The 17906-nt window shown below is 35.1% G+C and overlaps 1 protein-coding gene across 3 annotated transcripts in view; it reads left to right on the top strand.

The window, feature by feature from the left end:
• The window catches only part of EIF5B (eukaryotic translation initiation factor 5B), a 93684-nt gene that overhangs the window by 58260 nt on the left and 17518 nt on the right, over window positions 1–17906 (top strand). For all 3 annotated transcript variants that reach the window (XM_025992461.2, XM_025992462.2, XM_072743019.1), the window contains exons 11-14: window positions 8473–8580; window positions 8766–8876; window positions 11654–11721; window positions 12271–12412. In XM_025992461.2, coding sequence (XP_025848246.1) covers window positions 8473–8580; window positions 8766–8876; window positions 11654–11721; window positions 12271–12412 — 429 coding nt within the window. The remainder of the gene's footprint in view (window positions 1–8472; window positions 8581–8765; window positions 8877–11653; window positions 11722–12270; window positions 12413–17906) is intronic.

Genomic DNA, 17906 nt, shown 5'->3' with positions numbered 1-17906 from the left:
CCATATAAATCTTAGGCTTATTTGTTTCAACTCTGTGAAGAAAGTCCATGGTATTTTGATAGGGATTGCATTGAATATGTAAATTGCTCTGGTAGCATAGACATTTTCACAGTATTTATTCTTCCAGTCCATGAACATGGAATGTTTTTCCATCTCTTTGTGTCTTTTTCGATTTCTTTCATAAGTGTTCTGTAGATTTGGGAGAATAGATCCTTTACCTCTTTGATTAGGTTTATTCCTAAGTATCTTATGGTTTTGAGTGCAATTGTAAATGGAATTGATTCCCTAATTTCTCTTTCTTTAGTCTCGTTGTTAGCGTATAGAAATGTAACTGATTTCTGTGCACTGATTTCTGTGATCTTGCCACCTTGCTAAATTGCTATATGAGTTGTAGCAATTTTTGGGTAGAGTCTTTTGTGTTTTCTATATACAGTATCATGTCATCTGCAAGAGGGAGAGTTTGAGGACTTCTTTGCCCATTTGAATGCCTTTTCTTTCTTTCTGCTGTCTGATTGCTGAGGCTAGGACTTTCTAGTACTATGTTGAATAACAGTGGCGAGAGTGGGCATCCCTGTCATGTTTCTGACCTTAGGGGAAAAGCTCTGTTTTTCCCCATTGAGAATGATACTCACTGTGGGCTTTTCATAAATGGTTTTATGATCTTGAGATATGTTCCCTCTGTCTTTACACTTTGAAGAATTTTAATCAGGAATGCATACTGTATTTTGTCAGATGCTTTAGAGAAAGCATCTGTTGAGAGGATCATATGGTTCTTTTCTTTTATTGATGTGATCTACCACACTGATTGTTTTACAAATGTCGAACCCACCCTTGCATCCCAGAGATAAGTCCCGCTTGGTCTTGGTGAATAGTCATCTTAATGTACTGTTGGATCCTATTGGTTGGTATCTTGGTGAGAATTTTTGCATCCATTTTCATCAGGGATACTGGTTTGTAATTCTCTTTTTTGGTGAGGTCTTTGGTTTTGGGATCAAGGTAATGGCTGCCTCAATAGAATTAACTTGGAAGTATTCCTTCCATTTCTATCCTTTGAAATAGCTTTAGTAGGATAGGTATTATTTCTTCTTTAAATGTTTGGTAGAATCCCCCTGGGAAGACATCTGGCCCTGGACTTTTGTTTCTTAGGAGGTTTTTGATGATTGCTTCAGTTTCCTCACTTTAGATTTTCTATTTCTTCCTGTTTCAGTTTTGATAATTTGTAGGTTTTGAGGAATGCATCCGTTTCTTCCAGATTGCCAAATTTGTTGGCATATAGTTGCTCATAATACATTTTTAAAATTGTTTGTATTTCTTTGGCATTGGTTGTGATCACTCCTCTTTCATTCATGCTTTTGAGTCTTTTTTCTTTTTTTCTTTTTTTAAATATTTTATTTATTTATTCACGAGAGATACAGAGAGGCAGAGACATAGGCAGAGAGAGAAGCAGGCTCCTTGTAGGAAGCCTGATGGGGGACTCGATCCCAGGAACCCAGTATCACGACCTGAGCCGAAGGCAGACACTCTGTCACTGAGCCACCCAGGTGTTCCTCTCTTTTCTTTTTAATAAATCTGCCTAGAGGTTTATCTAATTAATTCATCCAGAGACCAGCTGATGCTTTCATTGGTCTGTTCTACATTTCTCTTATTCTCTAATTCATTGAGTTATGCTCTAATCTTTATTATTTCTCTTCTTCTGTTTGGTTTAGAATTTGTTTGCTCTTCTTTGTACAGGTCCTTTAGGTATAAGGTTAGCTTGTATATTTGAAATTTTTCCTGTTTTTCGATGGAGGCTTGTATTGAGATATATTTCTCTCTTACATGACTACCTTTGCTGTATCCCAAAGATTTTGAACAGTTGTGCTTTCATTTTCATTAGTTCCGTGAATCTTTTTAATTCTTCTCTAATTTCCTGGTTGATCTATTCATCTTTTAGTAGGATGCTCTTTAAACTCCAAGTAAGTGTTTGAATTCATTCCAGATTTCTTCCTGTGATTGAGTTCTAGTTTCGAAGCATTGTGGTCTGAAAATATGTGGGGAATAATCCCAGTCTTTTGGTATTGGTTGAGACCTGTTTTGTGACCCAGTATATGGTGTATTCTGGAGAAAGTTCCCTGTGCACTTGAGAAGAATGTGTATTCAGTTGCATTAGGATGGAATGTTCTGTGAAATGCATTTGGTCCAGTGTGTCATTCAGAGCCCTTGTTTCTTTGGTGATGTTCTGCTTAGAAGCTCTGTCCTTTGCCTAGAGTATCATGTTGAAATTTCCTACTTAATGTATTATTATCTATGCATCTCTTAACTTTATTAGTTGGTTGATATACTTGGCTGCTCCCACATTAGGGCATAAATATTCATCATTTTTAGGTCTTCTTGTTGGATAGACCCGTTTAGTATGCTACAGTGTCCCTCTTCATCTCTTATTACAGTATTTGGTTTACAATCTAATTTATCTAATCTGAGGATTGCTACCCCAGCTTTCTTTTGAAAGCCATTTGAATGATAAATGGTTCTCTACCCCTTCATTTTCTGTCTGTATGTGTCCTTAGGTCTAAAATTAGTCTCTTGTAGACAGCATTTGGATGGGTCTTACTTTTTTATCCAGTCTAATACCCTGTGTCTTTTGTTTGGATCATTTAGCCCATTTAAGTTCAGAGTAACTATTGAAAGATATGAATTTAGATATGAATTTGAAAGATATGAATTCATAGTATTACTTATACAGCCTCTGTTTTTGCACATTGTTTCCTTGGCCTTCCTCCTTCACTTATAGGGTCCCCCTTAATATTTCTTGCAGAGCTTGTTTGGTGATCACATATTCTTTCAGTTTCTGTCTATCCTGGAAGCTCCCTATCTCTCCTTTTATTCTGAATGACAGCCTTTCTAGATAAAGTATTCTTGGCTGCATGTTTTTATTGTTTAGTACACTGAATATATCATGCTAGCCCTTTCTGGCTTGCCAGGTCTCTGTGGATAGGTCTGCTGTTAATCTGATATTTCTCCCCATATAAGTTAGAAATCTTGTCTCGAGCTGCTTTTAGGATTTTCTCTTTATTTCTGAAATTTTCAAGCTTCACTATTATATGTCATGGTGTTGATCAGTTTTTGTTGATTTTGTGTGTCGAGGGGGTCTTCTGTATCTCTTAGATACGAATGCCTCTTTTCTTCCTCAGATTAGGGAAGTTCTTAGCTGTGATTTGTTCAAATACACTTTGTGGACCTCTCTCTCCATACTCTGGAATCCAAGAAGACGAATATTATTCCTTCTCAAACTGTCACTTATTTTCCAGAATCTCTCCTCATGGGCTCTTAATTGTTTTTCCCTTTTTCCTCAGCATCCTTCCTTTCCATCAGTTTGTCTTCTATGTCACTCACTCTCTCTTTTATTTCATTAACTTTGGCTGTTAGAGCATCCAGGTTTTTTATTTCTATTAAAAATTTTTTTAAGATTTTATTTATTCGTAAGAGACACACAGAGAGAGGGAGAGATATAGCCAGAGGGAGAAGCAGGCTCCCTGCAAGGAGCCCGATTTGGGACTTGATCCTGGACCCCAGAATCATGCCCTGAGCTGAAGGCAGATACTCAATCACTGAGATACGCAGGCATCCCTAGAGTATCCAGGTTAGACTGAATTTCAGTTAAAGTATTTTTAATTTTGGTCTGATTAGATCTCAGTTCTGCAGTAAGAGAATCTCTAGAGTCATGCATTTTCCAAGAGCCACCAATAATTTTATAATTGTAATCCTGAATTATATCTCTGACATTTTACTTAAATCCGTATCCATTAGATCTGTGGCAGAGACTATTACTTCTGGTTCTTTCTTTTGTGGTGAATTCTTCCTTCTAGTCATTTTGTTCAGTACAGAATGGCTGTAGGAGTGGGCAGAGTCAAGAACATCAGCCACGACCTAAGTAAAATACACCCTAGACAATTCCAAAGAGGTCAAGGACCAGAAAACAAAAAGGCCATGAAAGTGAAAAACAAACCAAAAAAAGTAAAAATTTAAAAAGGTGGGGAAGGAAGTGGTGGGGGAGAGAATATAGTCTCAAGTGGGCCAAGAAGGTGATCTACTTGGTTTTGAATGTATTTTGTTCCATATTTTAGAAAGTACTAAATTCTGAAATTATAAAGCGAAACACAATAAAACCCCAAAACTTTTATATCTACAAAGATTAAATTGAATACATTGAAAGGAAGCCAAAAATGAAGGATGTATCTATGACATGAATGTCAAAAAGGAAAAAACTTAAAAGGGAAGAATTGATAAAATATTATAGTTAAGACAGGAAAAAAGAAAATATTGGAAATTTTTAACCTGAAAGATAAGTGAATTATAAGGAAAAAAACCTTGAAATCTGTATAATACTATTTTCCCTCAGTCCTGGAGTTTCCCAGTGCTGCTTGATCAGTAGACTTGCTATTCCCCTGTTCTTCCAGCTGTTCTTTTGGGGGATGGGCCTGCTATGCTAATTCTTAAGTGTCTGTGCCTGGGCAGAGATGCCCCACCCCTTGCCAGGTAGCTGGGCTCCTCCTGAGCTGTTTATCCTGTGAGACCTTTGTTCTCTAGAAGCCGTGCCTCTCCAGGGTGAAAGAAAAAAAGCTGGCGGTTGACAGATCTCCAGCCAGCAGTCTCTTAGTGCACAGTGGCTCAGATCCTCCTTGGAAAGCTTGTGGGCACTGATTCCTACAATTTGGAGAGTTCTGGGAGAGGCATTGCCATCTTGTGCACTCCCCAGCTCTGCCTCTCCTAGAGGGAACGTGGATAGCCCACTTCTGTCTGCTGCCAGACCCTGGGGCAGAGAGCGCTCACCCACTGGAGTGTGCATCTGCTCTGCCTCTCCTAGGTGCCCGTGGAGGGTTGCTGCGTTCCAGTCCTTTACTGGGACTTAGGACAACATCAGTCCCACCATCTGACCTCAGTTTATGGTTTATGGCACAAGTTGAGCTTTCTCCCTGGCACCTTCGTTCATTCTGTGTCTCTGGGAATATTGAGACTTCACTGCCCCTCCTGCGATTCTGCTCTCTTTCACTACTGAGCATTTTTCAGGCAGGAAGACTTGGGAACAAATTTCTAAAGGTCCTGATTGTGCACTGTATGGCTGTCCTGCAGCCAGCTTATATTATAAAGGCTCCCCTTCTGCTTTTCTCCACACTCCTACCTTGTAAGAAGGAATCACTTTTTTTCTTTCTGTAGCATTCCAGCTGTTCTTTTTTTACATCTCAGGTTGAATTTATAGATGTTCAGGATGGTTTGAAAGTTATCTAGCTAAATTTGGTGGACCAGATGAAACTTAGATCCTTACTCTTCAGCCATCTTGCCTCCTCTCTAGGTTCACAGTTTTTAAATTTTTTTTCATTTCTAGTATAAAGAAATACAGTTGAATTTTATAAATCCCATGTTCTGTAACTGTATTGAAATAGTTTTTCTAATAATTTTTTGTGAATTCCTTAGTATTTCCTATATCAGTGGCATGTTCTCCATCAAGGACAGTTTTAATTCTTCCAGTCTCATTGTACTTTTTCTTGCCTGATTTCACTAGCTAGAACAATACATTATTGAATAGAAGTGGTGAGAGCAATACTTGCCTTGTTTTTAGTCTTTGTGGGGAAAGCATTCAGATTTTCATCATTAACTATGATGCAACCTTAGGATCTTCTCATTAAATTTTTGGTAGTGCCCTTTATCAGTTTGAGGATCTTCCCTTTTCCTAATTTGTTAAAAGTTCATATCATGAGTGGAGATGGGCACCTTTTCTATGTTTATTGAGATTCTTTTTTCTTTTTTGTATTAATATATGATGTATTATATTGTTTTACAAATTTAAGCCCAACCTTGCATTCCTAGAATAAATCCCACTTGATCCTGGTATATAATCCTCTTTAATATGTTACTGGATTTGGTTTGTAATATTTTGTTGACGTTACTGTGATCTCTACCCATGAGGGATGTTAATTAGTAGGTATCTTTTCATACGATTTGTCTGGCTTTGGTGTCAGTTTAAAATTAGCTTCCTAGGATTAGTCAGGATGTGTTCCTTCTTCCTCTTTTCTGCAAGAGTTTGTGAAAGATTGTTTTTCCTGTTTTAAGTGTTTGGCAAAATTTACTAACAAAAAGTTTTTATTTGGGAAGACTTTTTTTTTTTTTTTAAGATTTTATTTATTCATGAGACACAGAGAGAGAGAGGCAGATACATGGGCAGAGGGTGAAGCAGACTCCCTGTGGGTAGCCTGATGCAGGACTGGATCCCAGGAACCAGTGATCACAACCTGAGCCAAAGGCAGGTGCTCAACCCCTGAGCTACCCTGGTGCCCCACGACTAGATTTCTGATTCAGTTTTCTTTACATGTTATGTTTTTACCTTTTTGTCATATTTTCTTTTTCATCTTGAGTCGTTCTCAGTAATTTTTGCCTTTTTCACTATTGTGTTTTATCTAAGTTGTAAGCGTAAAGTTGTTTATGTTATTCTTTTATAATCCTTTGTGTAAAGTTAGTAGTCGTGTCTTTTGACTCTGATTTTCGTGATTTGTGTCTCTTTTTTTTTTTCTTTGCTTCCTTCGTCAAACTAGTGAAAGGTTTCTATCTTTTTGATCTTCTTGGACTAGGTGCCTTCAACAATAGAGATTTTATTCTGGGCACTCTTGAGGCTAAAAATTCAAGATGAAAGGGCCAGCAGGGTTTTTTCCTGGTGAAAGCTCTCTTCTTGGTTTGTAGATGGATGCCTTCTCACTGAGTGATATGGTCTTTACTCTGAGCATGTGCAGAGAGAGATTTTTCTTGTTTCTTCTCTTGTAAGGATACCTGTTTTATTGGATTAAGACTCTACCCATTTAACTTTAATTACTTCTTAAAGGGCCTGTCTCTAAATGCAGTCGCATTGGTAGTTAGGGATTGGATGTATGAATTTGGAAGAGATAAAATTAAGTCTATAATAAATTTCATGGTTCCAAAACATTTCTACATACAATTTTCTAAAATCTGTACCAGATATCCTAAGAATCTCCATTGCTGATAGGAATTTCTAAGGTTTTTTTTGGGGGGGCGGGTGGATTTTATTTATTTATTCATGAGAGAGAGAGACACAGGCAGAGGGAGAAGCAGGCTCCATGCAAGGAGCCTGATGTGGGACTCAAACCCGGGAATCCGGGATCACGCCCTCAGCCAAAGGCAGATGCTCAACTGCTGAGCCACCCAGGCATCCCTGTAAGTGATTCTATGCAACCAGATAGGGTTCAGCCCTGGGATTGAGGAAACACTCATTAAGAAATCCCTAGCTACAGATGATTAAGTGCTTATTAATTTTTGCTGTTACAGACAATGCTGCAGTGAACAAACACTGTTGTACACATGTATTTCTCTATGCTTATGTCATTGCTTCAGGACAAATACTTATAGATATAATTTTTGAGTTAAAGTCTATACTGCACTGTCCTCCAGAAAATTTTAATGCTATACCAAATGTGGGAGAAAAAGGTAAACCATATCAAATTCTAACTAAAGTTATGATGTTTGCATTTGAGTCAGAGAGAGTATAAAACTCTTGTGTAGTATTCCTTGTTAGTAAATGCATCTGATTTTTGACATTCCAAAATCTTTTTTCATTCTATTTTCTATAGAAATATCCAGTGTTAAGTGATAGAAATGAAAATAAAGAACTTTTACAAAAATGGTTTTTAGATGGAAAATGTTTTGTAAATTATTTCATATTTTTTTATACTTCATAATTTTGATGAAAGTCTTATCTCACTCATTTGAATGCCAGCTTTACTGTACATGAAAGTTGGCATTTCAAAGAGCTGCTGTCATGTGTGTTTTTGTTTGGTTCTTTGAAAGCTGAAGTATCTAGGTAAATGCTACAAGAGAAATACATTGTGATGCAAGGACATGGTTCTCATGCCTAATAAGTGGTATCTTAGGAAGGTAGGAAATACCGTTGGACATCTTAGGCTGAAGATGAAATCAACCCTCTGAATTGAAAGGTTTTATCGGGTTTGTACACTGGATGGATAAAGTTTAAAAATAAATTGCTTTAAGATATTTTATAGTTTTGAAGTTCTAATGAAATTGTTTGAATGCAAAAATATATCACCTTTTATGTAAACCCCCACGTAAGCTAGAGTGAGTACTGTATGTATACTGAATTGAATATAAGATCAATTTTCTTGTATTCTATTAAATAAGAAATGTATAAAAGTGTTCAGAGTGTCAGAGCCAAAATTTTACATTATTTCTACTCATATTTGACAGTGTTGCCCTGAAATTTATTTAAATAGGTTTTTCTTTGTCCAGAGGTACTGTGATGGGAATTAAATTGAAAAGTTTATGTTGTAAGTGAAATGCAATAATTATGTGTAGTTAAATAAACGAAGAACTTGGATGAAGGTTGTGGTATCCCCTTGCTAAGACCAACATAGTTTAAAGAACAGTAATGATAGGGTTTGAAATAATAATTTTGTGATTTTTTTTCATTCCTAGAAACGGCGACTTGAACATAGTAAAAATGTAAATACAGAAAAGCTAAGAGCTCCTGTTATTTGTGTACTTGGACATGTGGACACAGGGAAGACAAAAATTCTAGATAAAGTAAGAAAGTATTGTTAGCCTTGATATAACTTTTTAAGTTAAGTGAATTATACCTTGTAAAAAACTAATAGAAACCAAAGCACATACAGGTAGTTCTTTTACATTAAATAGGTTGCTACTTTCTTAATGCTTTTGCTGCTTTTTATATTTTGAAATACAATTCTCAATCTGCTGTCTTATCCTAGCTTCGTCACACACATGTACAAGATGGTGAAGCAGGTGGTATTACTCAACAAATTGGGGCCACCAATGTTCCCCTTGAAGCTATTAATGAACAGACTAAGATGATTAAAAATGTAAGTATACTCTATATGGTGTGTTTTAATCTCTAACAGAAATAAAGGAATAAATTATTTCAGATGTAGAAAAGAAAGAATATTATAAAGATCCATATGTTTCCTATTCATAATTAACACTTGTGCCACTTTGTTGGATTTTCCTTTAGGTTTTTTTTTTAACAAAAAACATTAGATGTTATAGGAGCCCTCACTTTTCATTTCCTTTCCTCTTGCTCCCAAAGGCAATTGCTATTTTGAAGTTAGAGTATATTGTACCCCTGCATGTTTTAACACTTTTACTGTAGATTTCCATGTTGAAAAACTTTTCTTCCTCCACCCTTTTTTCTTCTATCAAATTGATTGTATTTTCTTTATCTCTCTAATGTTTTCTACTTTGAAGATACTCAGTTTAATTATCCAAAATATAACACAATAAAGAAAATCCTATAAGCTTAAGGTAAAGCTTAATGAGTCATAAAGCAAACACTTTTATGGTCACCTATGTTAAGAGATAGAACCTTGGCCTTTACCTCAGAAGACCTCTATTATGTCCCTTTCCAATCAAAACACTCTTCTTCTACTTAGGAGGAGCTTTTAAAGTATCTCTACCTTTTAATGTGTTAGAGGTTGCAAGCCCATCATCCATATTTATTTATTGAATTATATCTACAGAGAAACTACCTAGTCTGTTGTTTGGTTACTCAGGACAGTATGTATAGTGAAGGTAGAATAAATGCCTGATCCTCTACTTTTATTTACATTTTTTAAAATAAAGAGTGGTTTGGTTTTGTCTTATTATAAGCTCCTGGGTTTAAACATACTTACTGTTTTAATTCACTTATTCATCTGGTGAGATAGTCTCCTCTTTGTCCAGGGATTGACTCCTGAGTCTTTTTTGATTCAGTTTTAGTAGTCTTTGGTTGCATCCATGCTGTTTGATGGAGCAGGATATTTTAGGCTCATCTTATACATACCTTGCCTCTAGGCTTGGAACTGAGCCTTGTAAAACTTCCCTAGTTCCATTATCACAGAGCAGGTGAAATAAGCAAGTTTGGAACTGAGAAGTAACAAAACAGTTAACTGACACCCAGAGCATAAATTATTACATACTAATGCCTCCCTCTTCTTTCTTTGTTTTTAATTATTTTAAGAGAAAGGGTCTACAAGTTTGTCTCTAATTTGTGGAGGGTTTTGTTTTTTTGTTTGAGATTATGTTTTATGAAGCTTGTTTCCTGGTAGATTCCTATGGAAAGAAGAAGAGGAATAATATTCTTTGAGTTTTTGAATATCCCATAGTTACTTTGTGGCTTTCTTCCTGGAAAGTCAGTTGGCTACATAGAAAACCCTTATTCACGTTTTCTTTCCTTAAATGTCTTAACTGTTACTCTAGTTTCTTCTCACATAAAATATTGCCTTTCAAGTTTGATCATAAGTTGGTTTTCATCTTTTAGAAGTAGTGTGGTCTTTCTGCATCTTGGCTTTGATTGTTTTGGATTGTTTTTCCAATTATATGGAAATTTTCCAGTTCCATTTCAGTATGTTTAAAAATCTTTATTTTAGGACAGTTTTCTTGAATTAGTTTTTCAAATTCACAATTTAAAATTTATCTTCTAAAAAATAAAATAAAATAAAATAAAATAAAATTTATCTTCTAAATTTATAATTTATCTCGTATTTCTATGAGTTAGTCATTGGGGATTTTATATCAGCTTTTTCTGCCGCTTGCCAGAATTTGAAATCTGGTGTTACTTTAGGTCTGTATTAAAGTTTTCAGGATAACTTTTATATGAGAATTATATTGTTTGTATTCCAGATACTGAAGTGGAAGTAATTACAGTGATCAGTGAATGTTGATTTAAGATCATCAGAATACAAATATGAGATGTTTTACATTTGAATCATTTTGACCTAGATCAGGAGATAAGATTTTGAAAAACCATTTGAAGATTGAGAAAAAGTATAGATAAGCAAGTAAAAAAAAAAGTGTGTAAGAATTTTGTTGGTCAATACCACTCTTTAGGTTAAAAGAGAAAGTCCTTATTGGGCATATTATAATTTTTTTTCCATTCATTAAAGAACTTTGTCCAGAAAATCAAATGCTTATGATGTTATTTAAATAAAGCAGTCTTTCTTTAATATTTTAGGTTGATGTAGCAAATTTTCTTTAAAACATACTTTGAGATATTTTTCAAAGTTAGAATTGCTTTAAAGTTGGACCAGATATATTTTTCAGGTAGTCAGAATTTCTTCTTGCTTGTCACCTTTTATTTTATTTTTTTAAGATTTTATTTATTTATTGGAGACACAGAGAGAGAGAGAGAGAGAGAGAGAGAGAGAAACACAGGCAGAGGGAGAAGCAGGCTCCATGCAGGGAGCCTGACCTTGGACTCGATCCCGGGTCTCCAGGATCACGCCCTGGGCTGAAGGTGGCGCTAAACTGCTAAGCCACCGGGGCTGCCCACCTGTCACTTTTTTATAGATAAGCACTCCTGCATGGCTGCTGTCATTTGTTACTTATTGATAATCTCAAAATTGGGATACACCATGGTTTTATGACTTTAACAAAGAGAATGTTTTCTCATTTCATATTTCCCCCCTGCAAACTCCTTTTGATTAATGAAAATATTGACTGTTGTGCTTTGCTAGTTGATTCACTGACTGTTGAAAACCATTTATTTAGAGAAGGAAGTGGTGATGTTTTTCAGTTTCCATGGCAGAATAATTGTTTTTATAAAGAAATTGCCATTGTTTTGACTTCCTTAATTAAGCTCTCCACTTTTCCCCATCTTTCCTAGTTTGATAGAGAGAATGTACGAATTCCAGGAATGCTCATTATTGATACTCCTGGGCATGAGTCTTTCAGGTAAGAGCAACTTGGGTTATTTGTCATCAAGCTGACTGCTAGAAACCATTAAGTCTTAAAGTTCAGTGAGTGAGAAAGTCTGATTACTTAATTTTAGGGTAGTATTTTAAAATCTGTAGTCTAAACTACCAATCATTATATGTGCCTTACTGAATAAGTAGTAATTTATTTGGATACTTGTTTTTTATGGATATCTTTTCTCTTTTGAAAGACTAAGTCCTAATAAATACTTGGTCTGTCTTCTGTGAAACCCATTATATGTGGAACTTATTCTGTTGTCTCTTGGCTATATTCCTTAGCACAAAAAACTTGGCCAGTACAATTTGCAGAAATACTGGAGTAACTTCTGGAACTAACTTATTCCAGCTGATGTCAGTTCACTGTCTGATAAGCATTTGACAAGTTAAGGACTAACAGCATTTAAATTTTAATGCATGCACTTCATTTTGCTTTTTTGATTCAGATTTTACAAAAAATTAATTACTTGTTTCTTTAGGTAAAAGTAATTTCAAGATTTTCTATTTATGCATTTTTTCCTCTTTTCAACAGTAATCTGAGAAACAGAGGAAGCTCTCTTTGTGATATTGCTATTTTAGTTGTTGACATTATGCATGGTTTGGAGCCCCAGACAATTGAATCTATTAATCTTCTGAAATCTAAAAAATGTCCCTTCATTGTTGCACTCAATAAGGTAAGCCCCCCTGAAGAATTAAATGTGAATACATGCTTCTTAAATTTTTGTGATTAAACAAATGTGTCATAGTATAACTTTCATATAAGAATATGTACTCAGGCTAAGTTCAGTGTATTTTAACTAATTTATACATACATATAACCACCACCATCAGAATATAGATCATCTCCATATTCCCAGAATGTTCATTCATGTTCCTTATTAGTAAGCCTACCCCCTTTTCAACTCCAAGAACTATAGTCTATTACTATAGACTAATTTTGTCTGCTTTATATTTTCATAATAATGAAATTATGTAGTGTGTACTCTTTTGGGTCTGGCATTTTCTTCTACTCTTGTTATTTTATATTTATCCATGTTGCATATACCATTGTTGGTTCCTTTTCACTGATGAGTGATAGTTCATCATCTTGATTAATACTACACACTGAAGAAATTGTGGGTTGATTCTACTTTAGGTTATTAACAAAGCAGCTATCAACATTCCTACACATCTTTGAGTTGAAATTTACTTACTTTGAGTAAATATTTAAAAAGAAAGTTGGTGGTTCAAGTAAGTTGTATATGTTCTATTTAATGAGAAAATGACATTTTCTCAAAGAGTTTATACGATTTTATATTTTAAGATTTCAATTCTGCACATTCTTGGCAACATCTGTTTTACATACAGCAAGTGTAATAAGTGTGTAATACTAAATTTTATTGTGGTTTAATTTGCATTTTTTTGATGCCTAATGGCCTCAAAAATCTTTTCATGCATTTACCACTCTTTGTGAAGTAACTATTTTAAAATCTCATTATTTTTACTGGATTGTTGTCTTACTATTGAATTTAAGAGTTCTTTATTGTTGATATAAGTCCTTTGTCAGTGGTTTGTATTGTGGGTACATACTTGTAGTCAAGGACTTGGGTTTTCATTTTCTTAGTGATGTGTTTTGAAAAGCACAGATTTCTAATTTTGGTGAAGTCCAGTGTATGAGAAATTTTTTTTATAATTTGTGCTTTTTAGATTCTCTGTAAGTAATCTTTAACCACCCCAATTTATGAAAAAATTTTCAGTGTTTCTAGATATTTAACAATTAAGTCTGTGGTATTTTCAGTTAATTTTTGTTCATGGTAGAAATGTGATAACCATCACTTTGTTCTGCTTATGAACTGTTTCTACTTGTTTGCTTGTTTTAGTTTTGTTTTCTTTTTAATTCCACATTATTAGTGAAATCATATAGTATTTGTCTTTCTCTGTCAGGCTAATTTCACTTAGCATAATATCCTCTGGGTCTATCAGTATTGTAAATGACAAGCTCTCATTCATTTTTATGGCTGAGTAATACTCCAGAGTGCGTGTGTGTGTGTGTGTGTACACATATGTACCACATCTTTATCCATTTAACTATCAGTGATCACTTAGGTTGCTTCCATATCCTGGCTATTGTAAATAATGATGCAATAAACATAGGGGTGCATCTTCTCTTTTAATTAATGTTTTCATTTTCTTTAGATAAATATCTAGTAGTGGGATTACTCGATCATGATGGTATTTCTATTTTTAATATTTTGAGGAGTCTCCATACTGTTTTTCACATTGATTGGTTGCACCAATTTACATTCCCACCAATAGTGCACCAGAGTTCCCTTTCCTGCACATCCTCACCAACACTTATTATTTATTGTCTTTTTTAAACTAGCCACTCTGACTTTATAATAAGGTGACGTTTCATTGTGGTTTTATTTCCCTGATGATTAGTGACATTGAGCATCTTTTCATGTGTCCGTTAGCCATCTCTGTGTCTTTGGAGAAATATCTAGGTTCTCTGCCCATTGTTTTATTTGGATCATTTGTGTTTTGCGATGTTGCTGTGTATATGTTCTTTATATATGCCTGATATTAACTCTTTATTGGATATATCCTTTGCAGATATCTTCTGTCATTCAGTAGATTGTGTTTTTCTTTTGTTGATGGGTTTCCATCACTTTACAAAACGTTTTTCTTTTGGTGTAGTCCCAATGGTTTATTTCTGTTTACCTTGCCTTTGGAGACACTTGGGTGTCTGACTTTTGGTTTCAGCCTAGGTTGTGATTTCAGGGTTGTGAAATTGAGCCCCACATCAGGCTCTGTGCCCCTCCGCCCCTCCTGCTCATGCTCACTCTGTTTCAAATAAATAAATAAATGAATCTTAAAAAAAGGAAACGAAAAATATTGCTATAGTCAATGTCAGAGAAATTACTGTGTTCTTTTCTAGGAGTTTTATGGTTTCAGGTCTTACATTTAGGTCTTTATTACATTTTGAGTTTATTTTGTGTATGATGTTAGAAAGTGGTTCAGTTTTACTCTTTTACATGTAGTTGTCCAGATTTCCTAGCATCATTTATTTAAGAGACTGTCTTTTCCCCATTGTATATTCCTTTCTCCTTTGTAATAGATAGACCCTATAAGCATTGGTTTATTTCTGGGCTCTCCGTTCCGTTGAATTGTGTCTGTTTTTTGTGCCAATATCACTGTTTTCATTGCTGTAGTTTTGTAACATTGCTTGAAATCCAAGATTGTGCTAACTCCAGCTTTGTTTTTTGTTTTGTTTTGTTTTGTTTTGTTTTGTTTTTCCAAGAATGCTTTAGCTATTTGGAGCCTTTCTGATTCTGTACACATTTTTAGGATTATTGGTTGCAGTTCTGTGAAAATTGCTATTGGTACTTTGATAGGGATTGCATTGAATCTGTAAATTGCTTTGGGTAGAATGAACATTATAACAGTATTCTTCCATCCATGAGTGTGGTATATCTTTCCATTTGTTTGTGTCATTTTCCCGTTACAAGTGTCCTAGAGTTTTCAGAGTACCAGTTTTTACCTTCTGGGTTAAATTTGTTCCTAGATACTTTTTATTCTTTCTGGTACAACTGTAAATGGGATGATTTTCTTGCCTTTCTCCTACTTAATTATTAGTGTATAGAAATGCAAGAGATTTTTGTATGTTAATTTTGTATTCCCCAACTTTACTGAATTCATGCATTCTAATAATTTTTTTTTAGCAGAATCTCTGTATATTATCCTGTCGTGCACTAACAGTGATGGTTTTATCCCTTTCTTACCAATTTGGGTGCCTTTTATTTCTTGTGTGTCTGCTACTATTGGGACTTCCTGTGTTATATTGAATAAAAGTGGCAAGAATGGACATTCTTGCTCTGTTCCTGATCTTAGAGGAAAAGCTTTCAGTTTTTCACCATTGAGTATGATGTTAGCTGTGGGTTTGTTATATATGGCCTTTATCATGTTGAGGTATGTTCCCTCTAAACCCACTTTGTTGAGTTTTTATCATGAACAGATGTTGGTGTTTGTCAGATGCATTTTCTGAACCTGTTGAGATGATTTTATGACTTTTGTCCTTTATTTTGTTCATGTGGTGCATCACCTTGACTGATTTTGGATATTGAACCATCTTTGCATCCCCAGAATAAATCCCACTTGATTGTGGTGAATGATCATTTTCAATGTATTGTTGAATTTGGCTTGCTAATATTTTGTTGAGGACTTTTGCATCTGTGTTCATCAGAGGCATTAGCCTGTAGTTTTCTTTTCTTTCTTTTTTTTTTTTGTTTTTTTTTTTGGTAGTGTCTTTGTCTTGTTTTGGAATTGGGTTAATACTGGCATCATGGAATGTATTTGGAAATTATCCTTCCTTATCTGTTTTTGGAATAGTACAAGAGGAAAATTGGTATTAACTATTCTTTAAATGTTAGGTAGAGGGATCTCTGGGTAGCTTAGCGGTTTAGCACCTGCGTTTGGCCCAGGGCGTGATCCTGGAGACCCAGGATCGAGTCCCACATCGGGCTCCCTGCATGGAGCCTGCTTCACCCTCTGCCTGTGTCTCTGCCTCTCTGTGTGTCTCTCATGAATAAATAAATAAATAAAATCTTTAAAGAATAAAATAAATGTTAGGTAGAATTCACCTGTGAAGCCATTTGGTTTCAGAAGTCCTAGACTTTTGTGTGTTGGGATCGTTTTGATTATTGGTTCAATTTTGTTACTGGTAACTGGTCTGTTTGGGTTTTGTTTTATTGATTTTCTGGTTTATTCATTTCTTCTAAGTTGTTAAAGTTGTTGGCATATAATTTTTTTTGAAGATTTGAGAGAGAGAGAGAGAGAGAGAGAGAGTGCGAGCGAGCACCAGCAGGGGGAGGGGCAGAGGGAGAAGTAGACTCTCCACTAAGCAGGGGCCTTGATCCCAGGATTCGGGGATCATGACCTGAGCTGAAGGCAGATGCTTAATGGACTAAGTCATCCAATTGCCCCTGCATATTATTTTTATGTAACAGATTCATGGTCCTTTGTATTTCTGTGGTGTCAGTTACTTGTTGCTGATTTTGAGTCCTCTTTTTTTCTCAAAGAGTCTAAAGGTTTATTAATTTTTGTTTCTTTCCAAAAAACTATCTCTTGGTTCCACTGATCTATTGTTTTTATAGTCTCTTTCATTTATTTCTTCTCTGATGTGTATTATTCTCTTCCTTTTACTAACTTTAGGCTTTTTTGTTGTTGTTGTTTTCCCCCAGTCCCTTTAAGTATAAGGTTAGATTGTTTATTTGAGATTTTTCTTTCTTGAGATAAGCCTGAATTGCTATGAGTTTTTTCTTATAACTGTTTTCACTGTATCACGAAGATTTTGGATTGTTGTATTTTCATTTTTATTTGTCTCAAGGTGTTTTTTTAAATTTCCTCTTTGAATACTTCATTGACCCACTGGTTGTTCAGTACCATGTTGTTTAGCCCTCACGTTTTTTCTGGTTTTTCCCTTGTCATTTATTTATTTTTTTATTCTGTTTTGGTTGGAAAGGATTGATGTGATTTCATTCTTAAGTTTATTGAAACTTGTTTTGTGACCTAATGATCTTTCCTTGAGTTTTTATCATGAAGAATGTTCATGTGCACTTGAAAAGAATGTAGTCTTTTGTTTCTCGGCATGTACTGTTAAGTCCATTTGGTCAGATGTGTCATTACACTTTATTTTTATTGATTTTTTTTTTATACCTGGATGATCTATCCATAGAGATAAATGGGGTATTAAAGCCCCTTACTATTCTTGTATTACTTGCAGTTTTTCCCTTTATGTCTGTTAATAATGGCTTTATGTATTTAGATGCTCTTTTAGGTGCGTAAGTATTTACAGTTGTAGTATCATCTTATTGGATTGATTTCTTTATTATGTAGCGCCGTTCTTTGTCTCTTGTAAAAATCTTTGTGTGTGTTTTTTTGTTTTTTTTTTTAAGATTTAGTTATTCATGAGAGACATAGGCAGAGGGAAGAGCAGGCTCCCCACAGGAAGCCCAATGTGATACTCAATCCCAGGTCCCTAGAACCACGTGCTGAGTTTTACAAAGGCAGACACTTAACCACTGAGCCACCCAGGCGCCCCAGTAGTCTTTGTTTTAAAGTCTTTTGTCTGATTTAAGCATTGCTGCCCCGAGTTTTGTTTTGTTGTTGTTGTTGTTTTCATTTCCACTT

Source organism: Vulpes vulpes, chromosome 16 (assembly GCF_048418805.1).
Source record: "Vulpes vulpes isolate BD-2025 chromosome 16, VulVul3, whole genome shotgun sequence".
Lineage (NCBI taxonomy): Eukaryota > Metazoa > Chordata > Mammalia > Carnivora > Canidae > Vulpes > Vulpes vulpes.
Note: the sequence above shows the minus strand (reverse complement) of the source record. Positions and strands in the feature narration are given on the sequence as shown.